This window comes from Dryobates pubescens, chromosome 3, assembly GCF_014839835.1.
Source record: "Dryobates pubescens isolate bDryPub1 chromosome 3, bDryPub1.pri, whole genome shotgun sequence".
Lineage (NCBI taxonomy): Eukaryota > Metazoa > Chordata > Aves > Piciformes > Picidae > Dryobates > Dryobates pubescens.
Genome location: NC_071614.1, coordinates 2,664,446 through 2,690,841, shown reverse-complemented (window position 1 = coordinate 2,690,841; position 26,396 = coordinate 2,664,446). Strand labels below are relative to the sequence as shown.

General features: G+C 43.6%; 1 protein-coding gene across 1 annotated transcript in view; it reads left to right on the top strand.

The window, feature by feature from the left end:
• The window catches only part of CHD7 (chromodomain helicase DNA binding protein 7), a 122,655-nt gene that overhangs the window by 18,526 nt on the left and 77,733 nt on the right, over positions 1-26,396 (top strand). Inside the window, exon 2 of the mRNA XM_054179258.1 lies at positions 23,758-25,615. Coding sequence (XP_054035233.1) covers positions 23,933-25,615 — 1,683 coding nt within the window. The 5' untranslated portion in view covers positions 23,758-23,932. The remainder of the gene's footprint in view (positions 1-23,757; positions 25,616-26,396) is intronic.

The following is a 26,396-nucleotide window of genomic DNA, read 5'->3' as shown; positions in this document are numbered from 1 at the left end:
CTGTAGTTATATTATTGAATTGTTTAGCACTGAGGTCTCTCTGTTTTATCATAGTATGTGACATGCTACAGTACCACTCTGTGTAAAAACCTTTGGTGCTTGAAGCAGTGGTGGAACAGTAAGAGTTTATTCATCTCCTCATGGAGAGAAGGGCCAGAAAACGTATTTAGCAAAATGTTTGCACAAATAATAACCACTTCGGACTGGGGCCGGGGTTTCTGCTGGAGAACTACGGTGCTTTGCTTAGCTGAGAAGTACTTGGAAAGTTGCAAGGCTGGAAATCTCACCTCACAGGCATTGAGTGGTGATTCTGTGTTTCATTTAATTTCTGCTCGTGTTGAAAGTCTGAGCAGTCTGTAAGGTTCATAGATACAGAGAATGGTTTGGGTTGGAAGGGACCTTGAAGCTCATCGTCCAGTTTCAACCCCCATGCCGTGGGCAGGAACATCTCCTGCCAGACCAGACTGCTCAAGGCTTCATCCAGCCTGGCCTTGAACACTTCCAAGGGAGGGAGACATCCACAACCACATACTCATGCAATATTTCAGCACATGCAACTGCATTTGGGGGTTTTACACTTCAGTAATGAAGAAGAAAAGCCCCAAACCCAAAGATGCTTGATGTGCAACAAAGGAGGTGAGATATTTGAGACCTTTTAGTCATGAAGGCAGGTAAACTGATGTTGTTAAAGAAGGAGCAGCTGGAGTTTTAAAATGGATGCTCTGAAAGGTGGCAACTCTTGGAAGCAATCAGAAGTGTAAGGCATTTTATTTTTTAGAGTTTTGTTTTTTCTCCTGCCACGAAAGGCTTGTGCCTGTTTCGATTGAGGAGTCATAGTTGTGCTTTGGTAAGTTAATTTTTAAGCTTTCTCATGAAACCCAGCTTCCAGATAGCAGGCCATATGTACAAGATAAGCTCATCAGCTTTGTTTTCCTTGTAAAATAAGTTACATTGCTATCACTGTGCTTACAGGTAAAGTCGTTGAGGGTAACAGAGAAGGAAACTCTATAGAAGTGTTTGGCTTAAGAAAGAACTTAGAGGAGTTTGGTTCAAATAATAACTCACAAAGCACCTAGAAGAAAGCAGAGGGGTGGTTTTTTTCTGTCTGCAAAGAAAAGGTTGGTAACAAAATTTTGAAGTAACAAGGGTTGAAACTAATCCAGCCTGGAATATGATCAGTGTGTTGTGAGAGGGTAGAATCTCTTAGGTGGTTTTTAATAGGGGTCTTTAATGCCATTTTTTGGTGTTGATTTTTTCCTGATCTAACACATTTTTAACTCCTAAGTCACCTTCATGAAGAATAGAGGGGAATCTCAGAATGGCTTAAGTTGGAAGGGACCTCAGAGATCATCTACTCCAACCTCCCCACCATGGGTAGACTTGGCTCCTCAAGGCCTTATCTAACCTGGCCTTGAACACTCTTAGGAAGGAGGAATCTACAACTTCCCTGGGCAACCTGTTTCAGAGTGTCACCACCCTCATACTGAAGAACTTCTTCCTAAGATTCAGTCTAAGCCTACTGTACCTCAGCTTCAAACCATTCCCCCTTGTCTTGTCTCTAGACACCCTGATGAAAAGTCCCTCTGCATCCATCCCTTCAGGTGTTGGAAGGCAGCTGTAAGGTTCTCTCAGAATATTTTCTCTTCCAGGCTGAACACCCCCAGCTGCCTCAGCCTGTCCTCATAGCAGAGGTGCTCCAGCCCCTGGATCATCTTTGTGGCCCTCCTTTGGACTCGCTCCAACAGCTGTGTGTCCCTCTTATGATGGGAAGTCTGGCATTTGTTTGTTTAAAAGCTGTGTTGTGCATTAGCACAACATCTCGCTGCTACTGGAAGATCAGGAGCTATCAGTCATTTAGTGCCTAGGTTTAAGTGGAGTAGGGGCTTTTATAGGCTGATTTATTAGAAAACCTTGCTTATAGGCTTGTCTCAAAGTGTCACTGGCAGATTTGATAGGGAAAAAATAAATAGCGTGAAGACAGTTGGGGAAGGCTTTGCTGTGGTCTATGAATAGTGTGGATAGACCAAGAGGTGCTGTAATGCTGCTTGCTTCCTTTCCCCTATCCCCCCTACATGTGGGATTTTAAATGGCATGGGAGGGGGAAGCAGGTCTTAGTCTAGTAGCAGGAATGAAGCTATGGGTTATAGGTATCTGTTCTTCTTTCTGTGATCCTTGTCGCAGGCACAGATCACTTCTGTCCCCCCTGCCACCCCCCAGCAATAAGCATTTTGAAAGGCTCTGCTCCACCAAGTATATTCTTAACAAAGACCTCTGAGTAGTTGGGTTCTGCACCACAAATGATAATTACTCCTTAAATTGTGACTTTGAGTTGCTGAAAAGGGAGACAACTGTATATTAGGTTCTTCATTTTGAAGTGGTTTAGAAACTCAGTGTTTTAAGTCTGAAATATGCAAAAGGTATCAAAATCAAGGCAGGACAATGTGCCTGCAGGCCAGAAAGGTCTGTCAGATGAGTTTGATGTTGATGATTTAATGATCCAGGTAGTATTTTTAATCAAAAAAGCAGATGAGTGGTACGAAACAAAATCATCTGCTTTGGGTTCCACATCCCTGTTTGAGAGGATTTATGGAGCAGTTCTGCATTAGCAGAGTAAGAGTCCCAGCGTAGGTTTGTTGTAGGATAAACCCAAAACTGGCTCCTTGACAGTAAGTTGTCAATTTTCTGTGCTTTTTCAACATATTTGTTCCTTCTGGTCTACAGTGAAGTTTAACAGGGCAGTAGAGTTAACTACAACAGCAAGCTTCTGGAGATTTTATGTTCATAAATACAGACTGCCCTGCTGTGGTCCTGATGCCTCCTTTAACCCCTTTCTGAGTTTTGATCTGAATCAGAGGCCCAGATGGCTGGAGCATGAGTTGATTTACAGTAGCCCATCACTCAGCTTAATTTTTGTATTGATGAGATAGATAAGTGGAAGGAAATAAATAGTTTCTATTTAAGCACAGTCTTTTTCTGCTGCTTTTTCTTTCCTCTCCCCCTTTTACCCTTCAATGTTTACAAAAGAAATAGTCAACCTACCAGCTACATGCTTTTAAGCTGGAGGAGTGGAAAAATACTTCAGGTATTTAATGTATCAGGTGTGAAAGGAAGGTGCTTAGCTGAATGTTTAGGTAGGTGCTGCTGTGATACAAAGATGATGTAAATTTGGAATAACTTCTGAAGAGCATGCAACTGGAAGGGTTAAAAAAGGCAACAAACCAGTGTGGCCAGTTCTTGGTTTTTTGAGTGGGCAAGCAAGATGGTGAAGGGTCTGGTTGGTTTCAGAATAAGGGGATGCAAGTGAGGACAGTGGTCCAGGTCACCTGGCTAGGAAAGAAAAAAGCAACTCCTGTGTTAAAATGGATGCATATTTAGAATTGGGATCACTGTTGACACCAACACTTTGCATTTTTATAGACTGAAGTCCCATCCATCATCTCTGGCCTTTCCCTCCAAAATCAAGAACTCTGAATGCTGTTAGCATATTCTGTCTTGTGCTAAGCCTGACTGTGTTTGGCCTGGAGGAGAGCAGACTGAGAGGGGCCTTTATCAGTGCTTATGAAGGGGGACAAGAGGATTGGGCTGGATGCTTTTCAGTGGTGCCCAGCGACAGGACAAGGGGCAACAGGCAATAAATGGAACCTGGGAGGTTCCACCTGAACATGAGGAAAAACTTGGTGTGAGGCTTCTGGAGCCCTGGAGCAGACTGCCCAGAGAAGTTGTGGAGTCTCCTCTAGAGAGATTCTAAACTTGCCTGGACATTATAATCCTGAGCAAGCCGATGTGGATGACCCCGCTTTAGCAGAGGGGTTGGACTGGCCGATCTCTAGAGGTCTCTTCTACCCTGCACTGTGCAGGGATTCTGTATCTAGCTATTCCTCTGGTCATGGGCTATCATTTACCCCAAAGTGATTACAAAGCTGTTGTGCATTAGCTGATGGCATCCATAAAACATTTAAACATGTGCACAGCTGGCATTTTCTGTGTGAACATCCCCAAACTTTATATTGCATTTCCTTACATCTTGTAATTTCTCTTTTTTTCAAACCTTTGTGAAATGAGTAACTTGGATCTCCTGTGTGGTTAACAGCATCCATAAAAGTGATCTCTGCAGGAAAGATCATTGGGGTTTTAGAGATGAAGAAAATTTGAAGTCATATCTGTTGTGCATCTTAGTCCAGGTCAAGGTTTGTGTAACATGAAATGTCACTCACTGGAATTAAACTGATTTCAGGCTCAGGCTTCTGTTTTAAGATCCAGGTATTTGCAACAGGGGAAGGTTAAAAATGATATCTTGAAATATGCTCCTGTTATCTTGAAATATGTCTTGAGTCAGCAGCTAAGTCAAGTTCTGGTTTTGAAACCTGATAGATCCCAGCCTCTGGTATTCCTTCAAATAAAACTGTCTTTTGCTCAGAGATTGAACATTTGGAGTTAGTCAGAGATGTGAGCGTTGTGAAGCTGCGAAAAGGAGGCTCGGGTTACAGCGCCAGAAATCACTCTGTTAGAAGTTTAATTTGTTCGTTCAAGAGATTTGGCAGAGTGAGGGGTGGAAACCTGCTCTCCAGAATGCCTTCCACTTTCCCTCTATCCATGCATATATTTCATTAGCTGTTGGCCAGCTAACTGACCGCAGCCAAGTGATTATGTGAGGTAAAGCAGAGAAATTACAACAGAAAACCTGTCCTCTTGCGCTAATTTTTGTATATTAATTGAAGGTTATTTGTCATTTATGACCCTGAAAATCCACATTTCCTACCAGAGAACTAATAACTCTTTAGCAGATAAAACCTCTCTCTGGCCTGTAGTACATGTAGCCTGTGGTGTAGGTATTTGCTGTAAGCTTTAGAATCGGGGTTTTTGTCAAGCTCTTAATTTTCATCTTCCTACACCATTTGTTGAGTCTGATTATGATGATCACTGTGGAACTGCAGGTGATGGACTGAGTGGATCCCAGTCTATGTAACTTCAGGTAAAAGATCCTCTATAGAATGATGCTGAATGATGGCTCTGAGCAACCTGATCTAGTGTGAGGTGTCCCTCCCCATGGCAGGAGGGGTTGGAACTGGATGACCTTTGAGGTCCTTTCCAACCCTAATAATTCTACGATAGTTTTATTTTCCTTCAGCAACAATCAAATTCTGTGGTAGTAGAGTTGGTATCCCTTTAAAACACTTCTAAAGTGTTGGAGAGGCATCCTGTGTGATAGCTCTTGTGTTCAATGAGTTCCTAGATGGTTCTGAAAGATTTATAGTGAAGTCCAAAGCATTTCAAGGCCAAGTGTAGCAGTCTTGTCAGATAGAGCTTTACAGCCTAGCGACTTATAATGAGAGTAGAATGTAATTAGAAATTGTCCATGTCTTTACTGAGTACTGATGAAAACTATGGCTCAAAGGTTAATTCAAATAATAATTAATATTGGTTTCTGTCAGAACAGGGTGGTAATGAAATCTTTGGCGTGCGATGAGTCTGATTTTAAGAAGTGGGTGCCTAAGAGAGAGAGGCTCCAGCTTACCTTTTCTGATTGTGTTCAGTTAGCTTACAATCAGCATGATAGCTTGATGAAGCATAATTTGAGGGCAATTTAAAGCTCCTCAAATATTAGAGCCCAGAGTGAAAACCATCGAACGCGGTGCATCTGTTTAAGGAGACAGATTCCCAGCGAGATTGCTGGAAGGAGATGGGTTTCCTACGACTGATCCTGCCTAAGAATTGTTGTTGTTGTTGTTAATAACTGAGCAATACCATGTGTTTGTGGGAAGTAGTCTTAATAAGATTTGCTAGCATGAGAAATGTGGGATGTTACATTGGTGTTTGTTTAAATTGGACTAGTTTCAATGAAAGCGATAGACCAGGTTTTGCTGGCAACCAAAACAAATTCTGTTCAGTTTCTTCTTCTTTCCTTTTTTTTTTTTTTTTCCCTCCTCAGAAGAAATTTTCTATTGGGGGAAAAGAAAGAATAAATAGATGCTGTTAGCTTTCACTTGAGCTAAAACCATAATTTTTCAGTTGGTGAGCTACCAGAGCTGTTATTCTGAGAGGCATTTCATGAATGCGTTGCTGTCTTCTGATTTCCCCCTACCTCCCCCCGCCCTCTGTGCCTGCTCTTACAAATCCTCTACCAAAAAGCTTCTCCAGAAAGTTATGGCTTGGTTTTATGGGTCTGAACAGTTCTGCGTAGCACACCTTCCTCAAACCTCTCCTTTCTATTCACTCTGCTTCTCTCAGAGCCTCCCAGGCTGCTTCCCCCAGTTTGAAACTTGCCGTAATTTTAAGGCTGTTTCCTCTTTTGCCAGAAAGGAAGCTTGAATGCCTCTAAATTAGATCTGACAAAGATCAGGTATTTTCTTTCTTAGGCTTGTGAAAGCGATCGCAAGACTGATTGCTTTTATTTTTCCTCTCGTTTGGATAATGCTTTCCATAGAAACTGCTTCAGTTCCTGGCAAGCAGAGAGTCCTCAGTCAGGACTGGACCTCTCAGCAGTGGAGGCACCCAGTGGGAATGAGTTACATGGTGGGGGCAGGAGTTGAGAAAGGGGGGGGGGGGGGTGGGAGTGTGTTTGAGGGGTGTTTTAAAACTGTTGAAAGATAGGAAGTGCTGAGTTGATTTCTCAGAGCTGTTCCTGCTGTTCATGCTTCTTTTTTCACACATTTTTCTCCAAAGCCTGGGTGAGGGACTCTGTGCTACACTGAAACTTCCACCAGAGGTTGGAAGAAAAGCCAAGCCCAAATTTTAATGATAGCACTGGGGAAAAGCTCCCTGTGCAAGTCAGATGCTCAGATTCTCTTTTCTCTTTTACTGTAACCAAAGAAATACTGGCTTGGGAACTGAGCTGCACTTAAGAATCTTACAGAGATGTCTTATGCTAAACCTCTTGTCTTGGAAAACTCTAGTGCTTGGGTCAGGAAATGGAGCTTCTTCTGTCTGAAAATGAATCTGCACACAAAGTTTCAAAACCCAACAAAAACCAAAACCAAAACGATGGCTGAAATCTTTCTTCCTGAATTAAAGTTGCATGTTTATGCTTAATTATTTAGTCCTTAAAGAGAATCCATTGCCTGTAGAGGTGGTCCAGCATCTGTGGATGATCTGCTGCAGTGATAGCAGGGAAAAGTATAGCTCTCAATCTGAGAGATTCCCTGCAATGGAAACTCTTGATTCAAAAATACTCCCATTCGGAGCAAGACCTAAGTGTGCCAGAATTTCTGCTAGTACTCCAAGGTGGCAGAGGACAAATGTGGACAGAAATTGAAAGGGAGGTGCTCTGCTGAACATCCTGAAAACATTTTCATTTTTATCTTTCTGTATATTCCTCCAAACTGCAATTCAAACCACACATTAGGTCCCAGTCCCTTTCCATGACAGGTCTGCACATTAACCTGGAGGTATCAATAGAAGCTAGCCCTTATTTAACTAGGGACAGACATGCCCCGGTGCAAATCCACCATCTCCAAAGAGCAGTGAGACGGGTGGTGGGGAGGGGAGAAAGGAAGAAGAGGATGGTCGTTTCAGTTCATCTTATTTCACAGTGTTAAGTGGCAAAGTTGCTATGGTTAGGTCTGCTCAAAATGCTTTGCAGAGTATCCTGTAGTTTGCTTTCTCTGGCCACTTGAAATTCTTTGGGAAAGGGAATCTTCCAGAGGATTGTGTCTGTGCTGTGGAATAAACAGTTGTCGTGTGAAACTGATGTGAGCCTTAGTTTTACTCTGCCTCCACTAAAATACACTTTTACGGTAGTTTGTGCAGGATCAGCACAGAGGAGTACAAAGAGGGAGCTTTTCAGTACAAAGGCTGCCTGTTTGGCCTGCCCAAACCACCGTGAATGTGTTTAAAGGGGACTTTTATTACCATGGAAACTCTCAGACAGGAAGGAATTTGTCCTGCCATATCTAGAAAATAGTCTGTAATGGTCAGCTCTTGGAACAAAAGTGTTTCAAATGGTGGGATGTATTTAAAAATTCTTGTGGTGAAGATGTTGGGGTTTGGCTGTTGGTTTGGTGTTTTTTTTTAAGAGAGGAGAATATGTAAAACCCAATCTTATGCTAATAGACTTTTGGGGTGGGGAATTTAGTGAAGGCAGCAGACCAGTACAATGTGAGCAGGGGAAGCGTTAGGAGAAACGTAACAAAGTTCTGTCTCTCTGTGTCCAGAAGGCTTCCTAGGTGTGGAATGGATGTGGATGAAATATTCTCCCTTTAAGCAGCCTGTTTATCCATCACAGCCATCCATTGAGGGGACTGTGCGTGCGCTTGGCTTGAACTGCTGGAGGCAGTCCTCTGAGCACCAAGGATTAATTGCTTTTGGAATGTCTTCGCTAAAACCTGCTCTTTGACTCTCTTGACAAATATCCACAGCACTCACAAATGGCCTTTATTTTCCTAAATCACACCGAGTTATAACATTTCTCATCGAAAAGAAATTCTAATGCCAGACCCCAGAATATTTGCACATCCCAGAATATTTGCACATCCTTCACTGGAGCTCTACGTTGGGATGAAGTGACTTCAGGTCAGCCATCTTCCTTCCAGCCCTCAGGAGCAGCTCAGTGGTTACTGCAACTTTTTCATCCATGCTTTCTGTGGTGCTTGGTGTTGATTTGATTGTGTGTTTGATCAGTTACGTGGAAAAATGTTTTGTGTTGATTTGACCAATTAGAATTGCTTTTCTTTCTGTCTGTCTTCTCCTCTGGAAGACACTCCAGCAGACATTGGTTTCTCATGTTCTTTCTATACAGCAAATGCCTGGCTTCTTTTAATGCTCTGCTTTTCAGGTTAAGCTGTTGAACCACCTGGCCATGGCCTGAAGGCAGTTTGAGTGAGTGGTGTAGTAATAAGCTGATCCAATGGGCTGTGCTGCTCGAAATCAGCCGTACCACTCTCGCTTCTCCCCTTGTGCTGTCACTGCTGTTCAGCTACCCCCGTGGTGATGATCTTCTGATGGCAACTAATGGTTACAGTAGCTTACCTCTAGTGTCAGGCTGCACCCAAATGATGTTTGGGGTAAGCAACAGAACAAAAGCATTTTGTTTGTGGTTAGGAACAGGAATAACTAAGGAGGAAAAAAATCATTGTGAAAACTTTCTGCAGCCCTGCCAATTTTGCACTTGCTTGCAGCTGCTGCAAATCAATGTTCAAAGTCTAATTCTACCTGGCAGGCCAGGTAAAGGACTGTTACACAGCTATAACATGGAGCATTTCTTTGTCCCTTCTCCAAGCATGGGATGACCTTGTTTGCGTTATCTGGGTTAAGGCTCTAATCTGCTGCTCTCATATGAGGACTTCCGTCTTACATGGTGATCAGTTTAGTTTCTTGTCTCCTGACTGGAAGAGCAAAAAGGATTGCAGAAGGTAGTTCCAACCAGGGTTAAAAAGAACCAAATGCACAAGAAACAACCCACCCTGTTGTTCTTGTATATAAAACCTTGTGCTTAATGTTTCTGTTTCCCACACAGGGCTTGGTCAGTTTCCCTGATGGGGGCAACTGGGGGCAGGCTGCCATCCAGACTGTGCCAGGGGAGGGGCATCTTCATCCTGGACAGTCATTTGTGTAGAAACCCCCATCAGATGCACTTCCCCTAAGATATTGTTGACTAAGTTGAAAAAGGAAATACTAGTGACATCATGTATGACTTAATATGGTTATTAACTGCGCAGGTGTTGTAAAGCTGTGACTCTAAACTGTAGTGGAATAATTGTACCATATGTCAGGCTTTTGGTTTTCCTTCAATTTTTGTTCTTCCTCATTTACCACATTTGTTTTTTCCTCTTTAAAAATGTATTCCTTGGCTGCTTTGGTTCTGTAACACCTCTTACTTCAAAAAAAGGAAGGAAAACAAACAAAAAAATCCCTCAGGCCTTGATTGGTTTTGATCTTACTTCATCCACTGTTTCCTTACTCACTTCTCCAGTATGCACATGTGGTTTTGTCTTCTTCCTCACTGTTCCAGTTCTAGGCTTTCTTGAGCTGGCAGTTCCTCTGCTGAGTTTCATGAAGAAGGCAAATGACCAGCTTGCTCTTTTCCACTACCTCCTGCTTGCCTGAGGAGCTCACAGCCAGTGCTCCTGGGTCCGTGTTTCATGGCTCGGTGTTGCTCTCCTGATGGGAAGCCTGGGGAAGCACTAAATCATCTGGCCACGTACTGCTTCCTTCAGCTTGCTGCCCAGCAGATCCGTGGGCTGAGTTTGCAGCACAGTGTGATGGCTGCAGGCAGCTTTAAAGCTCAGGAGTGGGGATGGGCTTTCTGCCCCCACCCCCTCGCCCCACGCCACACAGACATTTCCCTGCTCTCCAGCTGCTCTGGTTTCCATCTGTTATGGGGCCTTCTGGTGCGACTGTTTCATCATCTGCCGAGCTGAGTGAAATGCTGAAGGACCAGACACTGCCCTGACCCAGGGAATTAGGGGGTTGTGGTTTTGGAGAAAATGGCTCACACGCTGCTTTTCCCTTCCTCTCCAGCTGGGTGCATAACACAGGCACACCTCATGTCTTGAAGAGCTTGGTTAGGTGCTTTTTCATGTCTTTGCAGCAAATGTGTTTACTCATCTTAGTTGTGTGTGTGGTGATGTAGGCCTCTCCTACATAGCAGCTGCCCCCCGCCCTGGGAGGAGTGCTGTGATGGGTGTGTGATGGGCTCAGAAATGCTAAATGTTAACTTGGAACAGAGAGTGGAGAAGAAGCTGAAACCGTCTTGGTGAAGACAAAAATATGCACCTAGTAAGAAGCAGCAGGGAGCCAAGAGAGGCGTTAAGAAACCTTGGAGTGGCCATTGCTCTCTTGGCCCAGGAGCTGGGGAACTTTACCCCGCAAAGTGTCTTCTCTTGGCAGGCAGATGCCTGCTGCTCATCTTCAGAGCGCTATTTTAGGCTGCTCTTGTCTTTAGCACTTCTTCCATCCTGCAGACGCTCAGATTATCCCTTTCACAGATCGCTGGGCTGTTGCGCTCTCTCGAGTGATACTGGCAAGTCACTGACAGCAGCAGACAGTGGCAATGCAGGCGCACAACTGAGAAGGGTTCTTGTAAAGCAAACCAGGTGAACAACGGAACAAACATTTTATATGTGAAGGATTGTAACCACTTCTGCCCCAGAAGCCCTGCAAAACGTCATTAATTATCCCTGCCCAAGCAGGGAAAATTGCCAGAGTGCAGTTCCTCGCTAGTCAAGTTGTCCCAGTGAGCGAGGAGCTTTCATTTTTCTGACTGTTGCATCTTCTTCCTTTAGCTCTTGGCTTTTAAAAATCTGTTTAGACACTCTCAAATTGGTTTGGATTTCAAAATGATATGTGTAAATGAGAAACATACCTAGCACCCACTTCTGTAGTTGAACAAAGCTTTTTGTTTCCTGAACCTGACTACGACTCTGTGTGGGAGCAGTGTGCTCTGACAACTGGGGCTGTTTTTTGGGGACTTCAGTGATCTCACTGAAGGGTTTTAATATTAATTCATCATGAGTGTTATGGTTGTGTTTTGATGATAGTCACTTAGGAGATGGGTGTTAGGCAACCAGTTGAAAATTACTGTAAAGTGATTTTTTTTTTCCTCTTTAAGTGGTTCATACATTCAACTTGAAGTCCCAGAGCACATTAAAAGTGCTAATGTTCCTTCTCCTGCGAGCGAGGTTTCTCTGTATTTCTCCATTTAGCTCCTCTCTGCCCCCAGATCCCAGCTAATATGGTATATGTAACTTAACCACTGATTTCTGACTGGGGATCCTGCATTTATTAGCTTAATGCTGGCAGAAATTGATAATGGAGAAATAAAATACTATAGACTTGCTGATAGGAGCCATTGTTTGCCTTTTGGGAGGACAGATGTATTACATGATCAGAGGTATAATACACTTTGGGATGGTTTTCTGTGCAAGTCCATGACAGTCAGTGCAGCTGCCACTTGAGCTGTGCAGAATTAAGAAGAGGTCTGTTGCCCTCTTGTAAAAACATGAAGTAAATGAAGCAGTGACCAAGGAGGGGAGCACTCAGTGAAACGTGGAATGTTTTTGTTGATGGATAAGGGTTGTGCAACTCAGCATCTCTGTGTGCTAAGTCCTGGTGTTGTAAATAGTTTAGCAGTTTAGCTGGGCAGTGAGAATGGGTTTGGAGTTGTCACACCACAGGCTCCGCAGTGTTTTAGAAAGAAGCTTTTCCACTTTGTCTTCTGCACTTGGAGCAGTACTAAGGAAGGCACAAAATCAGGGCCAAGAGGAAGTCAACCTGTGATTTCTGAAGTTCAGGGACAAACAGCAGTGGAGTGAATGTCTACTAGTGGTTTAAGGAATGAAGTGATTTGGTGTGCTAGTCTGTAGCTACAAGGCTCTCTGCAAGGCTTTCAGATTAAGCAGTTACTGTGTGGTGCAGCAGAAAGGGAAAATTAAATGGATGAATAGTTATCTGGGTTTGAATTCAGTCAAAGCTGCAGATGCTTAGGTCAAAAAGAAGTAGGGGAAAGTGGCTGGACAGTCTCCTAGCTCCAGTGAAATGTGAAGTTTGCAGGAAACACTTAAATCTTCAGTCTAGCTCTCAAATCTGTAGAAGTGTGTGAGTGTGTTCTGTATCCCTTGTCTCATTTGTATCCGTTATGATAAAAGGTGGTATGTCTTTTGTGCAATAGCAGATGGACACTGCTTTTCCAACAGGGGGTAAATGATTGGACTCTATTCTGTCACAGATTTGAAATAGAGGCACTACACAGGTTTTTATCTTGTAGATGTTCCTTGCATCACTGCTTTGTTGATGTATACTTCCTTCTTGCCTCTCAAACTAAACCCTCTCTTTCAACTTGTTTTAGTTGGCTTCAGCTCTGGAAAAAAAAGGCTTTTATAGTCCCGCTGTGGGCCTTACCTGTAAATTCACTCCAGCTTTAATGCTGTTACTTTGTTCACTGTTTGGAAGGTGTGAGAGGAAGCTCAACATCATCCTTGTTGTGAAGAAGACATAGGGAATGGGTGTGAGACATGAAAAATTTAACTGTTCATCTTCAGGCACAGTTGCATGTCATGGCCATATCAATAATCTCAAACACCCAGGTTATCAACAAGGGCTTTTTGCAGACCAGGCTGATAGCATGGAGCTGACTATCCTGCTTTAAATGAACTAAATTGAATTATGTGTTCATTGTGGACAGAAAAAGTGACTTAGGCCTGTTTCTTAGGAAAGGATCTTGATATTGTGAAGCAAATATAATAACCCCTCCTGCATGTGATGCTGCTTACACCTGAGACCCCTAAAGAACATGTGAATTTTACCTTTTAAGCAGAAAGATGTTGAAGTGGTTTTGTTGGCTTTTTTTAGTGGCTATTTTTTAAGCTGATGCTTCAATTGGTATTTATTAACAATATCACAGATGCATAGAAATTCTTCTTTCGTTGCATCTCCCATTCTTTCTAAAGAAAATGCATTTTCTGTGAAGGTGTTAGGAAGAGTTCCTAGAGTGTGCATGCTGTTTAGCATTTCATCTTACTAACACCTAACTGCTGCTTCTAGACATGTAGGTATTTAATAATCAGAAAAATAAGTCTTAAGTAATTCATGCTTTTGGAGGAAGTATGGATCCTTTCTTTGTTGATATTGTCAAGTCCAAGGATTCAAAGCCTGCCCCTAGAAAGCTGCTCTGTAAGTAGCCACAAATCAAACACAAATGCAGTCTTCCCCAGAGGAGGGGGAAAAAAAGACACCAAAAATCTTAATTTTAAATAAATACTCCTAGCTTTTGAATATGTTGAGAGCACAGCCTGTGCTGTAACCCAAGCTTGCCATGAGAGGCATAGCTGACTGGTGAGGAGTGTGTTTGAAAGGGAAGGTGGCAGCTGGCTTACCTGGATGCTCAGCAGCAGGCTGGGACAATCCCAAGGAACAAATCCGTTTGACAGCTGTTGCTATTACTGCTGCCATGCAGACATCTCTTGATTAAGCTGGTCCCAGTTTCTCTCTTGCTTAATTATTCTCTTTTTGGGGTTTTTTTGGTGGTTGTGTGTTTTTTGGTTTTGTTTTTTAGAGTAATTTGGAGAGCTGTGCAGAATGGAGATGCTCTGGAGATATGATAGCTGCAGTTGGTGTTAAGTCCTTCCAGTAGCATACAGGAACTTGAGAAGTGGGTTTTAGGAAAATACAAACAGAAGATCCTTCTTAACAGCTTTATAAAAGCCATGTGGTAGAAAATCGTTCTATCAAGTTCAGTCTTCATGTATTTTAGAGTGTAAGACATCAAAGTTTTTCAATTAGAATATTCTTTTCCTCAACCACTCCTCGCCCAAGCCTGGCACACTGGTGTACAGTGTGCAAAGGGACCTGGCTGTTACTGTTTCATTGCTTGCTTTGCTTTGAAGCTGCAGTCTCAGTTGAGGACATAAAATGCCCCTTTTTGAGGTGATCTTGTCTCTTGCTTTTCTTTGAAACCTCGGTTCAGAGATCACCATTATCTGAAAACAGGAGTACATGGATTGCAGGTACTGAATGGGGTAGGAAAGGAAGAATCATGATCTGTGAAAATCTGACCCGTGTCAGGTTTTTTGATGATGCTTTGATCAAACACAGTAATTTAAAAGGTGCTGTAAAAAGTTGGTCAGGAAAGCTCATTGTGGAGGTTTAGATAGTGGCAGCAGGCAGTTCATCATCCCTTTCAAGTACTTCTAAGTACTTTTACTTTCATAACTAGTTTTATATAGTGTATATATAACTGTGGAAGGACAAGGAGCCAGAGTTTAGTGCGTTGCAAGCCTCATTAGCAAAACTGTTACCCTAGTCTCAGCTGTAGGTCCAAATAATACTTGCTTCTACAACATAAGCATTTCACCTGCCACTCATTCCTGTGACTCCTAGATTAACTCATCTCTTTAGACCTTCATCCAGACTTGTCTCCTCAACTGTGCACATTGGGTTCAGGTTATGTAAGTCTTTGCATGCTGACTTAGGCCATAAAGATAGTTCTTGATGTCCTCAGGATGCTATAACAATGCTATTTACCATTTGAATCCCAACACTGTTTTACTTAAGAAGTATACTTCTAGTCTTCTGATGGTTGGTGTTTTCTGAATTAATCTTTTTGTAGAGATAAAAAAAATTTGGAAAATGTTGCTTAGCACTGGAACTTCACAGTCCTTTATACCGGTTCTGATTTCTCTCTGCCTAGGTTGTGAGCAAAGGAATATGTTTTTAGCCATTTGAGTTTTCTTCAGGTTTGGGTAGCAGGTTTTTGACCCTTGGTTGAATGGAGGTTTTTTTTCCTCACAGTGTTTCTGCTTTGCACTGTAGCATTGGTATTACAGTAGCTGTTGTAGGTCTTGTTCTGACAACCAGACTCTAAATAGTAAGTGAAATGTAATACATAATTTTTATTTTCTTTGCTGAAAGGTTTAAACCAGTATGCTGTATGTGTATAGGGCAAAAATTACTATCGATAGTGGAAGCTGAGTGAGGGCTTAAGTTCAGATGTAGGATGATTCATCTTGCTTGTAAAGAGCGTGAGGGAGAAACTACCATTTTGTTCCACAATCCTGAAATATGTTCTCTTTAGTTCTGTGAAAACTCTGGCTTTTCACTCTGGATGTATAAGGTGTATTTATCTTCACAGAAATGAGTGTGGATATGTGGTTCCTGTACAAGCGCAGACTCTGATCTACCAGTATTTATGAAGAACACATGTACAGGAAAATGACTCTTAAGTACAAGTCATAAATTGAAATGATTATAGAATATACGTGGACAAATATACCATGTGTGGTATCGGTAGACTGTAATTTCATCAAGTGGTTTTTCAGACTTCATAAACTATGAATGAAACATGATTGTATTGGCCTTATAACAGGTAAAGTAAAATATAGGGTCTGGCTACTTTAAAGTGCTCATAATTCTATGGCTGGAAATAGCCTTTTGGGATACGATTACGTCTTAAAACCTGCTCGTGATTAAAAAAAGAAATACATTTAAGTGAAAATCACATGCTCCGAAACCCTGGGAAACATTTGAGTATCCACCTCATGAATTTTTACAGTTCCCAGCTTTCGGGGTGTAAACACCGCGAGCTGCTTTCGCCAAAAGGCAGAGAGGAAAGCCCCGTTTTACTCAGAGCTTTGTCACCTCTTCGATTATTTTGATGTTTACGACTTGGACCACGCAGGGCTTTTGTTTACCTCGGGGGATGCGGGCAACATTTTGTTGCGGATAACGTTTTGTTGTTACGACCTGGACACCATTATATTTTGGTTTTGGTGGCTTTGGACGGCGCTGGGCTTTGTTTACCTCGGAGGATGTTTATTTTTTTGTGTGACTTGGACACTGTTGTTTTTTTTTCGTGCGAATCGGACACCTTTTTGTGTGTGTGTGGTTTGGACACCCTTTCTTTTTTGGCTTAGGACAGTGCTGGGCTTTGTTCACCTCGGGGGATGTTTACAGTATTCTTATGTGTCTCGGACATTATTTTTTTGTGTGTGTGAATCAGACACCCTTTTTTTTTTGGTGGCTTGGACACCCTCTTTTTGTGACTTCGGACGGCGCTGGGCTTTGTTTACCTCGGGGGATGTGGCAAACCCCAGCCCAGCGCTGCCTTGTGGCGATGGCGTGAGGCGGCCATGAGCGCCCGGCCCTGCCCCGCGCAAACCCTCCCGCTTGCTGCTGCGACCTCTGCCCTTTTGTATCCTGTGACACTCAGCCTGTCTTTGTGCTCAAGTTTATTCATGATGGATACGTTTCCCTCCCAATCGCATATGCCGGGAGCCCGGCAGAGCGAACAGATAAATTATTTTCAGCTGCAGGCCTGGGCTGGGGGAGGAGGGCGGCCGAGCGGGGCCTGCGGGAGCGGGGGCCCCTCCGCGCCCCTCCACGGCTCAGCCGGACCTTGGCGCAGCCTCCCGCTCCCCCTGGAATATGAAAAGGGGATGACTCTCGGCCCCTCAGATCCTTTTTAAATGCAAAAGAATGTAGGAAATTGCCAGATCAGTTGGTTAATCAGTGACAACTGCAGTAGGTGCACAAAAAGCACGGCCCTTAACAAGAGTAATCAGTTGCGCGGGGTGTTTTTTCAGCGCCTCAGCGGGTCGCCGCTGGCCCCACCTCTTGAATCCTCAGGCCGGTTTAGTGTCAGCTCTAGAAGAGAATGTAATTGCTGGGAGATTTCTTGGTGACTGATGGCGACAATATAAGTCTTCTCCCTGACACCACGTCCCTCCCCCCCTCCAGCCTTGCTTAGGCTTTTTGTTCGCAGCGCAGCCGTGGGTCGGGCCAGCAGCTGGCACCGAGCAGCGGAGGGAGAGGGGGGAGGCTGGTGGGAGCGAGGGATCCCGACCCACCGACACTGAAAATTGTATCACGGAATCATTTAGGTTGGAAAAGACTTCCAAGATGTTTGCAGAGACTACACGGGCCACGCTTGTGGTGTCCATCCCTCGCGCAGGGCTAGGTGGGTCCCCTTGATAGGTTTATTTGCAAGGTAGCGCTGCTATCAAATATTTGAAAGAGTATTCCTGAGATATTTTTGTGATTGCAATTGTTTCTCTTACTTATCTAGGACTATTTTTAGACAAACCTCCTCCTTCTCCTCCCATCCATATTTTAAACTTATGTTGGGAGAGAGAGGGTGGTCGCATGACCAAAAAAGGCCTCTTAAAATTCCAGGCTACATAACAGTGAAACGGAAGTGTTTCTGGCTTAGCCTTCTGCCCTCCCACTTCATCACAGATTCCCAGCATGGTGGGGGTTGGAAGGGACCTCTAGAGATCATCCAGTCCAACCCTCCCCCCCCACTAAAGCAGGGTCACCCACAGCAGGTTGCCCAGGATCGCAATATCCAGGCGGGTTTGGAGTCTCTCCGGAGAAGGAGACTCCACAGCCTCTCTGGGCAACCTCAGACTCATGTGTTTGATAGACTTAAATGGAAAAACAATTATTTCTTTTATTCCTCCAGTTACCTCTTTAAAAAAACTCCAAGCACATACTTCTGGTAAATGCCTAGCAATTTTTTTTCTTCTGGGCTGGAAAGAAAAGACATGCTGAGGGCTCTTATTTGATATTCTAGGTGCTGACTTAAAATTAGCAGTGTCCCATGTTAGGAAAAGGATTTGCAGCCCAACTGGTATGGTGGTTGCAGAAGTCATTTGGAACAGGAACGTATGATGTAACGGGTTTGGTGGGTTTGCATCAGAATAACAACCCTACGTGATGCTGTTGTGGTCTCCTATCAGAGCTCCTGTGAACTTGAATGACGTAGGATATTGTTTCCAAATGTGTGGCACAAGCTGAACTCTAGCTGGTCATTCCTGCATCAGCTGCTTGACAGCAACAAGCTGCCAAATATTCTAAGGCTGTTGTGCCCTCAGTTGCCTTTGTAAAAGCCAGTTCTTTGCCAAAGTACATCATGCATTATGGAAATAAAACACAGTCTGGCTTCTGCTTAACTATTGTATGGGAAATTTTAGGCTGCGTGGATTTCTTGACCAAAAGCTGTTAGTCAACAGCATTCGCGGCATTTAGCTGACTGCACATATGCAAAACCCCGTGATTTTGGAGCACAGGCACATGAGGATTTCACTCCCACTCTTAGGGTAACGAGAGATCTTGACTGCCTTGAATTTGACACTGCAAATCTAACATTCTGTGTTACTAAGATATATGTGAAATTACTTTTCAGAAATGCTTATACCATATTTCCTGACTCTTCCCACTGGAGGCAGAATATTCCTGAAATGTGTGAGGTCATTCTTTTCATCCTTGTGAGTCCTGTCTCCCTTTCATGGGATGGGGGAAAACAAGATTCCTTCCATCCTTTGATCTGATATGAGCTATACAGACTTCACATATGTACTATGTGAAGTGAACATTAGGAAACCGTTCTATACAAAGGAAAACAAAAAAGTGTCTTTAGGCATTCAGACAATCAATGTTTGTTTGGAAGCTGCAGTCAGAAATCATATTGGAATTGCTTCACAGATCTGCTGCTCTGTTTTGGCTAATCTGTACGTAGGAGGAACATGCCATGGGTGGAGAGTTGTCTGTGACAGCAATGAGAACTAAGCACTGAATGTGCAGGAGACTTAGGGGAGCTTCCCACAGACACGGTCAGGCACTTGCATAACTGTCCTGGCGTCACCAACAGTGTTCTCTCAGTAGGTAGATGAGCTGAAAGTTCTAAGTCTCATCAGCCATCTTCCCCAGTATGAGTGTCTTGGCCTGGCTTTTCTTGCATTGCCTGGGTGTTACATCTGCTGATGAAAGCTTTGGTCAGTGTTTCTCCCCAACTTTGTTCACAAAAATAAGAATGTGACTTTAAGTGCTGTCACTTGTGTCATCTGCTTCCATGCTGCAAACGCTTAACTTGCTGCCCCTAACAGCCAGCAGGAGCTTAGCAGTTTTAAAAAGCAGTTTAAATAGGCAATGTTTAAATGCAGATTTAGTAGCCTAATGTTTAATCCTACAATTTGAGTCTCCAGTCTCAAAATGACCTTTGGTGTGGCTTTTTTTGTTTTGTTTTTAGCATGAGAGGTCTTTTCAGCCTAGTTCTTCAAAATACCATGGAATCTGCCCTGTTTATGTCTTGTAGATGCATAGTTCCATTAAATGAGTAACTTTGTGTCTGTCAAGAGGTTTTGTCTGAGATACCAACTGATAGCTGTAAAAATACCAACTCTGTGTAACACATCTCATAGTCACTAATAGCTGCCTCTTCATGTTCTGTTTATTGTTTACCTGCAGTGTGTCCATCAGGAAATGCTGGTAAATTTCTTGTAGGCTGCACAGCTGAATTGAGGAACTTGTTGGTTTGCAGAAGTCTTCTGAATGGCAGAATGTGAGGGTGATGTTGTGAAAGGTGTGTGTACTTGCGTGCTTCCTTGCCTTGACTGCCAGGATCTGCTGCTTTGGGAGCAAGACTGATGAAGTTCAGCTTGTGGTGTTTGCAGCCCTTTATCACAGTGTGAGTGTGCAGTAGCCAGTTTAGTTCCACTCATAAAAGTGGGAAGCTGCCCAAGGCTACTGAGCCCATGTAGCTTTGAAATACTTAAGTTGAGCAATGGTTAACTACTACTTAAATTTGAGATCTAGCTGTTCCAGGCTGGAATTTTTCAGGCTGAAGTAAATGTAAGCTTGTCTGTTTAGACAACAGGGTGGTTAAGCCATTGACTGTGTCCTAGTAGTTGGGATCATACCATTGCTTTGAAAAGAAATAGGTTGTCCAGGCAGTCTTCATACTCACTGACTGTTTAGTTCAGTCCTATTGGTGCAGTCTTTCATGCTCAGGGACAGAAAAGCTCTAGAAAGTTCCCTGCCTCTTCATTCATTCACTCCTCTATTCAGCAGTCTGCCTTTCTAAGGATTCACATACCATCTCCTTGAACATGGAGAAGAATTGCTGCTAAATGAATCTCTGCTGGCCTTATCTTAGGGGATACCAGAGAGGATGATGTCTCTTTTTTTTTTTTTTTTTTAACTGTTTAATCCAAAGAAAGACTTTAAGGTGAGGTTATCCTGGTCAGTCTTGCTGTCAGCATGTCTGTTTTCATGGGGAAGCCACCAGTGGTGTTAGTAGATATTTTGTCCAGAATTATTGCTAGATGCAGATCCTACCTTTATGGGGGAAGGGAGGTATTTTTTTGGTTTGTGTTGGCTTTTTGTTCTTGGTTTTATTTTGGGGAGCAGCCTTGAGGATTTAAGCAAAGAATATGCATTCTATTGGAAGAAGCAAAGAAACAGTTGCAGCTTAAAATAAGGCTTGTGACTCATGACTTGCTTAACTATCTCCAAGACATCCATCCCATTAATGTAGAAGGCTGAGAGTTTATTGGGTAATTCCAGTATTGACCGTTTTCTTATCAAACTGTTGGTCAATTTGTCTTGACAGCTGCTGCCGTCTTTCATTCTTCCACAAGTGCTGTTAGCCACATCTCCACCAGAAGTGTGACTTTCATTTGGGAAAGTAGGTTTGGCAAGAGTTGGTGCTGACTTATCTCTGGCTTGCTCTGCCCTGAACTTTACCTAGGAGCCTGTCAGCTTAAAACAGTAACTAAAGTACCAGGATTCAGATGCGTGCTTGGGGCTTGTAACCCAGGTTCTGGAGATACTCTCTTAAGTTTGTCTTCAACAGCAAAGAGAATGCTCCTGTGTTGATTTCAGTTTTTGTTGCAGAGTTTCATTAGTGCTTCAGAAGAGAAGACCACACCTGCCTTCAAAAATGGTTCATTTAATAGGCATGATTTAGATAATAAAATGAGTGAAAATTCAGGGATTGGAACAGGCTACCCAGGGAGGTGATGGAGTCACTGTCCCTGGAGGTGTTCAAGAACTGTGGGGACATGGCACCTGGGGACATGGTTTAATGGCCATGGTGGTATTGGGTTAATGGTTGGACTTGAGGTCTTTTCCAACCACAACAGTTCTGTCCATGTATAAAATTATTTCCTGTTATTAATTCTGTGGCTGTAGATTGGTAAACTGGTGGGTCAGATCCTCCCCTTGGCTCAGGTTTGAGAGTGCCTGGATTGCATCAGTGTTTGGAAGGTAACAGTGTCTGTACACCATGGTGTTTACTATTTCCAAGCAAAGAGAGACTGTTTTGTTAGATGGAGGTTCTCTGCACATCCTGGTGCTTAGCTTTTCCAGCTCCTGATGACAGTGCACGTCAGCAATGTCAGAAGTCCTTCAACAGTCTTTAAATCACTGGAGGGGTCTTGAACATGACAGAGTGGTCACCTCTGGAGCAGTCTAATGCTGGAAGCTTTTTCGGGTGAGGGAGGGTGGTTCTCACCTTGTTGTTGGAACTTCCTTACACTCTGCTTTAATAAACTGATTGAGGTAGTAAATATTCCAGTTGCTTCAGCTTAAAAAAGAAAAGGAAACCTAAATAAATAGCTATTGGAAATATGAAGATGGCTCATAGGAATTTGCCTCCTAGTGACTTAGAAATATAAGTGTTAATATCTCAGCTGAGCACTAAAGAGATTTAAGAGTGTGGTTTTAGAGGTGACATTCAAATGCTATTTTAAGAGGAGTGATAAATGCTTGTGCTTTTCCTCTTGCCCTCTGCTTCAAGCTGGAGAAGGTCCTCTTGACAATGGCTACAAGAAGTGTAATAAATGTGCTGATATTTTCTCCCTAAAACTTGTCTGGGACAAATTGCCTTCAGTTAAAATGGTCTGGCCTGGCATTTTGCATTCAGAAGGACTGCAACAAAATGCAAGATGTGAAAGTTCAGACTTGTAAATCTTCTTTTCTTTGATCACTGATTTAAAGGCAAGTTGATATTTGCAAGTACAGTCCCTACTAAATTATGGCAAAGATGCAAAACTAGGTTGGGTTTGCTCTCTGTGTGAATGGGCTGCCTTGGATATTGTCTTAAAGTTCATTTTGAGACGTGAGATGTAGTGAGATTCTGATATTGAGAAGAGGCAGCATTAGCTTAGTTCTATTCCTACTAAGCAGATCCAAACAAAATCTTTCAAGTTGTTTCGGGGAGAGGATGTGGGACACAGCTCACAACATGTCAGTTTTCCCTGTAGGAAACCCACAGTGGAACACTTCTGAATCTGTTACTGTGTGTTGCTGCCTTCTGTTTCCCCAAGTCCAGGTGTGCACCTTGTTAGGCTAGCACTTTGGTACTTAAATTCTTTTGACATTAATTCTCCTAAGTGAGTTTTCAAGATCATAATTCTGGAAAGAACAAAACTTCAGTGTGGTTTTCTGAAGTGCTGCAGTTGCATTTAGTAGCGTGCCTGCCTCAAGATGAATAATGAACCCCAGTGACAGTGTTCCCTGTTCCCGTCAGGACTGTTTAGAAGGGCATGTAGTGATAGGACAAGGGGCAATGGGTTTTAGCTGGAGCAGGGTAGATTTAGATTGGACATCAGGAGGAAGTTCTGCACAGTGAGAGTGGTGATATACTGGAACAGGCTGCCCAGGGATGCGGTGGAGGTCCCATCCCTTGAGGCATTCAAGATCAGCTTTGATGTGGCCCTGGGCATCCTGGTCTAGTTGGAGGTGTCTGTGCTGAATGCAAGGGGGTCAGACAGATGACCTTTGATGGTCCCTGCCAAGGTGATGCAATCTGTGAATCATGAGAGAAATTAGGATCTGGGTTGAGAAATGTGACCTGTGAATGGAACTTTTGAATTTCATTTTCTTACACAAACTGAGCAAAGTTTTGCTGAAATGGGGAGAGTCATGTCTTCCAGTTTGCTGCTTTGTTTAAATGAAGATACAGCGTGTGTTTTAAAAAATAATGTTATTTTTCTTCCTCGGTGCTCAGTTTTGGACTTGTGTGTCGTTTAGAGGGTCATTTTCATGTGCTTCTGAAAAATCTGTTGTGCCTATAACTCGGTCTAGGCCGTCGCAGGACTTGGTGCTTCTGCTTGCTCATCTGATTACACAGCTCAAGGGAATAAGGTTAAGGACATGCTGTTGGTAACTAGAGCGTTTTCAGGGCTTTAGTTTGGCAGATGGACTGCTTGGCTATATTCATACATCTGCCTACCTGCTGTGGCAGCTGCTGCTGCTGCATGTTGTGTTCTTTTGTTCTGTTCCACCCAAGAAAGGAGCACAAGGAAGTGTAGTGAATGGATTAATTTAAGGTTAAGGCTAGTGTTTTGCTCGCTTCCTAACTCTCAATCATAATAAAGCTTCTGATAAAGCTAATGAATCCTTCTGAAAGTGAAACAGATTTTTAGGATGTGTTTCAGGGGCTGCAACTAGCCAGTAGCATTGTCTAAGAAACAGTCAAGTATGTTTCCTTCATTATTTATTTCAATATCTTCTTCTTTTTCTCTCCCCTTCCCCCGCTTTTTCCAGGAGCAGTAACCAGACTTTGCCTGACACTGCATGGTCCAAGAGAATTAAGGAAATATGGAATGACATGAAGGAGATTAGTTGAGGATTAAAGGCTTTGAGGACAAAACACCTCGCCGAGGTGAAGCACAGACTAGCTTTCTAGTTGTAGCTCCGAGGAGCTGTGTGCTGAAAAAAGATGGCAGACCCAGGAATGATGAGTCTGTTTGGAGAAGATGGGAATATTTTCAGTGAGGGGTTGGAAGGTCTTGGAGAATGTGGATATCCTGAAAACACAGTAAATCCTATGGGGCAGCAAATGCCCATGGATCAAGGATTTCCCTCTTTACAGTCCTCTCTTCATCATCCTCCAGCAAATCAAAACCAAGCCAAGTTGACCCATTTTGATCACTATAACCAGTACGAGCAGCAGAAGATGCACCTGATGGATCAGCCCAACAGGATGATCAGCAGTGCCCCTGGGAATGGGATCGCATCTCCGCATTCGCAGTACCACAACCCTCCAGTTCCTCAGGTTCCTCACGGCAGTGGTGCTGGTGGTCAGATGGGAGTCTATCCTGGCATGCAGAACGAAAGACACGGGCAACCCTTCGTAGACAGTGGCTCCATGTGGGGACCACGGGCAGTTCAAGTGCCAGACCAGATAAGAGCACCCTACCAGCAGCAACAGCAGCAGCAACCGCAACCGACACAGCCGCCGCAGGCACCCTCCGGACCCCCTGGGCAGGGCCATCCTCAGCACATGCAGCAGATGGGAAACTACATGGCTCGTGGTGATTTCTCAATGCAGCAGCACGGTCAGCCACAACAGCAGAGGATGAACCAGTTTTCTCAAGGCCAAGAAGGCCTCAATCAGGGAAACCCTTTCATTGCCACCTCAGGACCTGGCCACTTGTCTCATGTGCCCCAGCAGAATCCCAGTATGGCACCTTCTTTGCGACATTCAGTCCAGCAATTTCACCACCATCCCCCCACTGCTCTCCATGGAGAATCAGTAGCCCACAGTCCCAGATTCTCCCCTAATCCTCCCCAGCAGGGTGCTGTTAGGCCACAAACACTTAATTTTAGTTCTCGGAGCCAGACGGTACCCTCACCTACTATAAACAACTCAGGGCAGTATTCTCGATATCCTTACAGTAACCTTAATCAGGGATTAGTTAATAATACAGGGATGAATCAGAATTTAGGCCTTACAAATAACACTCCAATGAATCAATCTGTACCAAGATACCCAAATGCTGTCGGATTTCCATCAAACAGTGGTCAAGGACTAATGCACCAGCAGCCCATCCACCCTAGTGGCTCACTTAACCAAATGAACACGCAAACTATGCACCCTTCACAGCCTCAGGGAACTTATGCCTCTCCACCTCCCATGTCACCTATGAAAGCAATGAGTAATCCAGCAGGTACACCTCCTCCACAGGTTAGACCTGGGAGTGCTGGAATGCCAATGGAAGTTGGCAGTTATCCAAATATTCCCCATCCTCAGCCGTCACACCAGCCCCCTGGTGCCATGGGAATTGGACAAAGGAATATGGGCCCCCGAAACATGCAGCAGAATCGTCCATTTATGGGTATGTCTTCAACACCACGGGAGATGGGTGGGCACATGAGACCAAATGGTTGTCCAGGTGTTGGCCTTGCAGATCCACAAGCAATACAAGAGCGACTAATATCTGGCCAGCAGCTTCCTAGTCAACAGCAGTCTTTTCAACAGCAAATGCCAACCTGTCCTCCCATGCAGCCTCATCCAGGGATACATCATCAATCTTCACCACCCCCACATCCTCATCATCAGCCTTGGGCACAGCTTCACCAGTCACCACAAAACACACCACAAAAAGTGCCTGTCCTTCAGGTAAGCTGCTTCTGATGAGTAGAAAATGTTTTAAATTGCTCTTTAAATGCATTTCAGGATACACAAGATTTGTAGTTGCAAAATATTCGCTGCTGTTTGACTCCCCTGTTTGCAGCCACTTGTGTGAGTTTCTTGGTGCACAGAAGCTGAAGGTAAAGTGAGGTGCAGGTAGCTTGGTAATGCCCTTACAGAAATTTTTACAGGATAACATTATGGATAGACTGGAATGTGATACAGCCACAGGACAAGCTGAATACCTGCTTTGTTGGGTTGGATCCTTTGAGGAGAAAATGAAAAGCACGTGTGACAATTGTTACCTAAACTCCTAATGTCTGTATCTGAAACTTGGGGAAAGAAGTGTGTGTGTTACAGTGTGTTTGCTTTGGCCAAACCCAGGGGGTTCTTTAAGTCCCGAGGGAGCGTGTTGTGGTTTGAAGTTGAAGCTGAAATTCTGACGTGTGATAAAATGTCCAGGATGAACTTCTTCAGCACTGAGTAATGCAGCTGAGAAATGGTGGGGCAGCGCTTTATGCGAGGAGAAGACAGCGGATGTGAATCACAGCCTGAAATCAAATCTTCTGAGGCTTAAATGAAATCTCACATAGGATAAAAGTTTTATTTTACTGAGTCTCTGACCTGCGGGTTTTGATGTAAATTTATTGCTTCCACCTCGTTTTTCAATTAAAAGCTAAAGATGGTAAAACATCTTGATCCTCTGTAGCTTAGCAGGTTTGACTATGTGCTACTGTGTTAAGCTTCAGCTGAAAAAGTGCCCTTTGGG